Source organism: Penaeus monodon, chromosome 15, assembly GCF_015228065.2.
Source record: "Penaeus monodon isolate SGIC_2016 chromosome 15, NSTDA_Pmon_1, whole genome shotgun sequence".
In the NCBI taxonomy this organism is placed as follows: Eukaryota; Metazoa; Arthropoda; class Malacostraca; order Decapoda; family Penaeidae; genus Penaeus; species Penaeus monodon.
This window is the reverse complement of record NC_051400.1, coordinates 3,758,338-3,759,993: the sequence shown is the minus strand read 5'-3', so window position 1 is coordinate 3,759,993 and position 1,656 is coordinate 3,758,338. Positions and strand designations below refer to the sequence as shown.

The 1,656-nt window shown below is 44.5% G+C and overlaps 1 protein-coding gene across 1 annotated transcript in view; it reads left to right on the top strand.

Moving 5' to 3' along the window:
- LOC119581648 (rhodopsin-like) overlaps window positions 1-1,585 on the top strand; it is a 5,776-nt gene extending 4,191 nt beyond the window's left edge. The window contains exon 2 of the mRNA XM_037929771.1: window positions 356-1,585. Coding sequence (XP_037785699.1) covers window positions 356-1,486 — 1,131 coding nt within the window. The 3' untranslated portion in view covers window positions 1,487-1,585. The remainder of the gene's footprint in view (window positions 1-355) is intronic.
- Window positions 1,586-1,656: the final 71 nt, after the last annotated feature.

The following is a 1,656-nucleotide window of genomic DNA, read 5'->3' as shown; positions in this document are numbered from 1 at the left end:
GAATGTAGAAGTGCGTGTGACAAACCACGATATCACATTGATACGACAAAAATAAAATCGAAAAAATATATATAGACAACTGTTTATTTGTAGATGACAAACTATATCAGAATCCTCTTGCATTTCACTTTCAAGTCAGATGATCTTGAATCTCTTGTCTTATCCCTTATTATACTCATTTTATAAGAATGGGCTTTTCTGATATGCCATATTTTCTCTTTTTACTTTTTATCTGTCTATATTCATATCAATGAATCTTGAATTTTTTTCTAATTTCTTGCGTGCATAAAAATGCATCAGCAAATATCATAATGCAATGACCAATTAATAATCTTTGTTGTAAAATTCCTTGCAGATGTCGTCGTGGAACAGTCCAGTCCAGGACACTGTCCTTCCTACCACAAATCCTTATGGGAACTATACAGTGGTAGATACGGTGCCAGAAAGTATGCTCCATATGGTACATTCTCACTGGTATCAATTCCCTCCTATGAATCCTCTCTGGTATGGTCTTCTCGGTTTCTGGATGACTGTCATGGGAACACTGTCTGTAGCTGGTAACTTTGTTGTCATCTGGGTATTCATGAATACCAAGAGTCTGCGAACACCTGCCAACTTGTTGGTTGTCAACTTGGCCATCTCCGACTTCTTTATGATGGTCACCATGACTCCTCCTCTTCTGGTTAACGCTTATTGGGGAACGTGGGTTCTCGGAGCATTCTTCTGTGAGATCTATGCCTTCTTCGGTTCTTTCTTCGGCTGCGTGTCCATCTGGTCCATGGTCTTCATCACTGCTGACCGATACAACGTCATCGTCAAAGGAGTATCTGCTGAACCTCTTACATCTGGTGGTGCTATGATGAGGATTGCTGGCACTTGGCTTTTCACTCTTGCTTGGTGCCTTCCTCCTTTCTTCGGATGGAACCGATATGTACCTGAGGGTAACATGCTTGCATGTGGTACTGACTACCTGACGGAGACTGAACTCTCCAGGAGCTATCTGTACGTCTACTCTGTATGGGTATATCTTTTCCCTCTTGCCTACATCATCTACAGCTACACTTTCATCGTTAAGGCTGTTGCTGCTCACGAGAAGGGAATGCGAGAACAGGCCAAGAAGATGGGAGTCAAGTCCTTGAGGAGTGAGGAAGCTCAGAAGACCTCTGCTGAGTGCCGTCTGTGCAAGGTTGCTCTCATGACCGTGACTCTGTGGTTCGTAGCATGGACCCCCTACTTCATCATCAACTGGGGAGGCATGTTCAATAAACCCATTGTCACTCCTCTTTTCTCCATCTGGGGCTCCGTCTTCGCCAAGGCCAACGCTGTCTACAACCCCATCGTGTACGCCATCAGCCACCCCAAGTACCGTGCTGCCCTTGAGAAGAAGCTGCCTTGCCTTGCTTGTGCTACAGAGGGCCGAGATGGAGGTTCTGACGCCGGATCCACTGCCACCGCTCAAAGCACCGAGAAGGCGGAGTCAGCTTAAGGTACCGATACAGATAGGTATTTCTCGAGAACAGTTGTCAGGGTAACTCCTGTCCGATATTCCCTCCAGTTTAGTTCAATATAAGCACCCGGCATTGATCATTTGAATTTGATTCACCTAATACTACAGAAAGGTTCCTGTAAAAGAAATGATTGGAAGAAATTCACTAA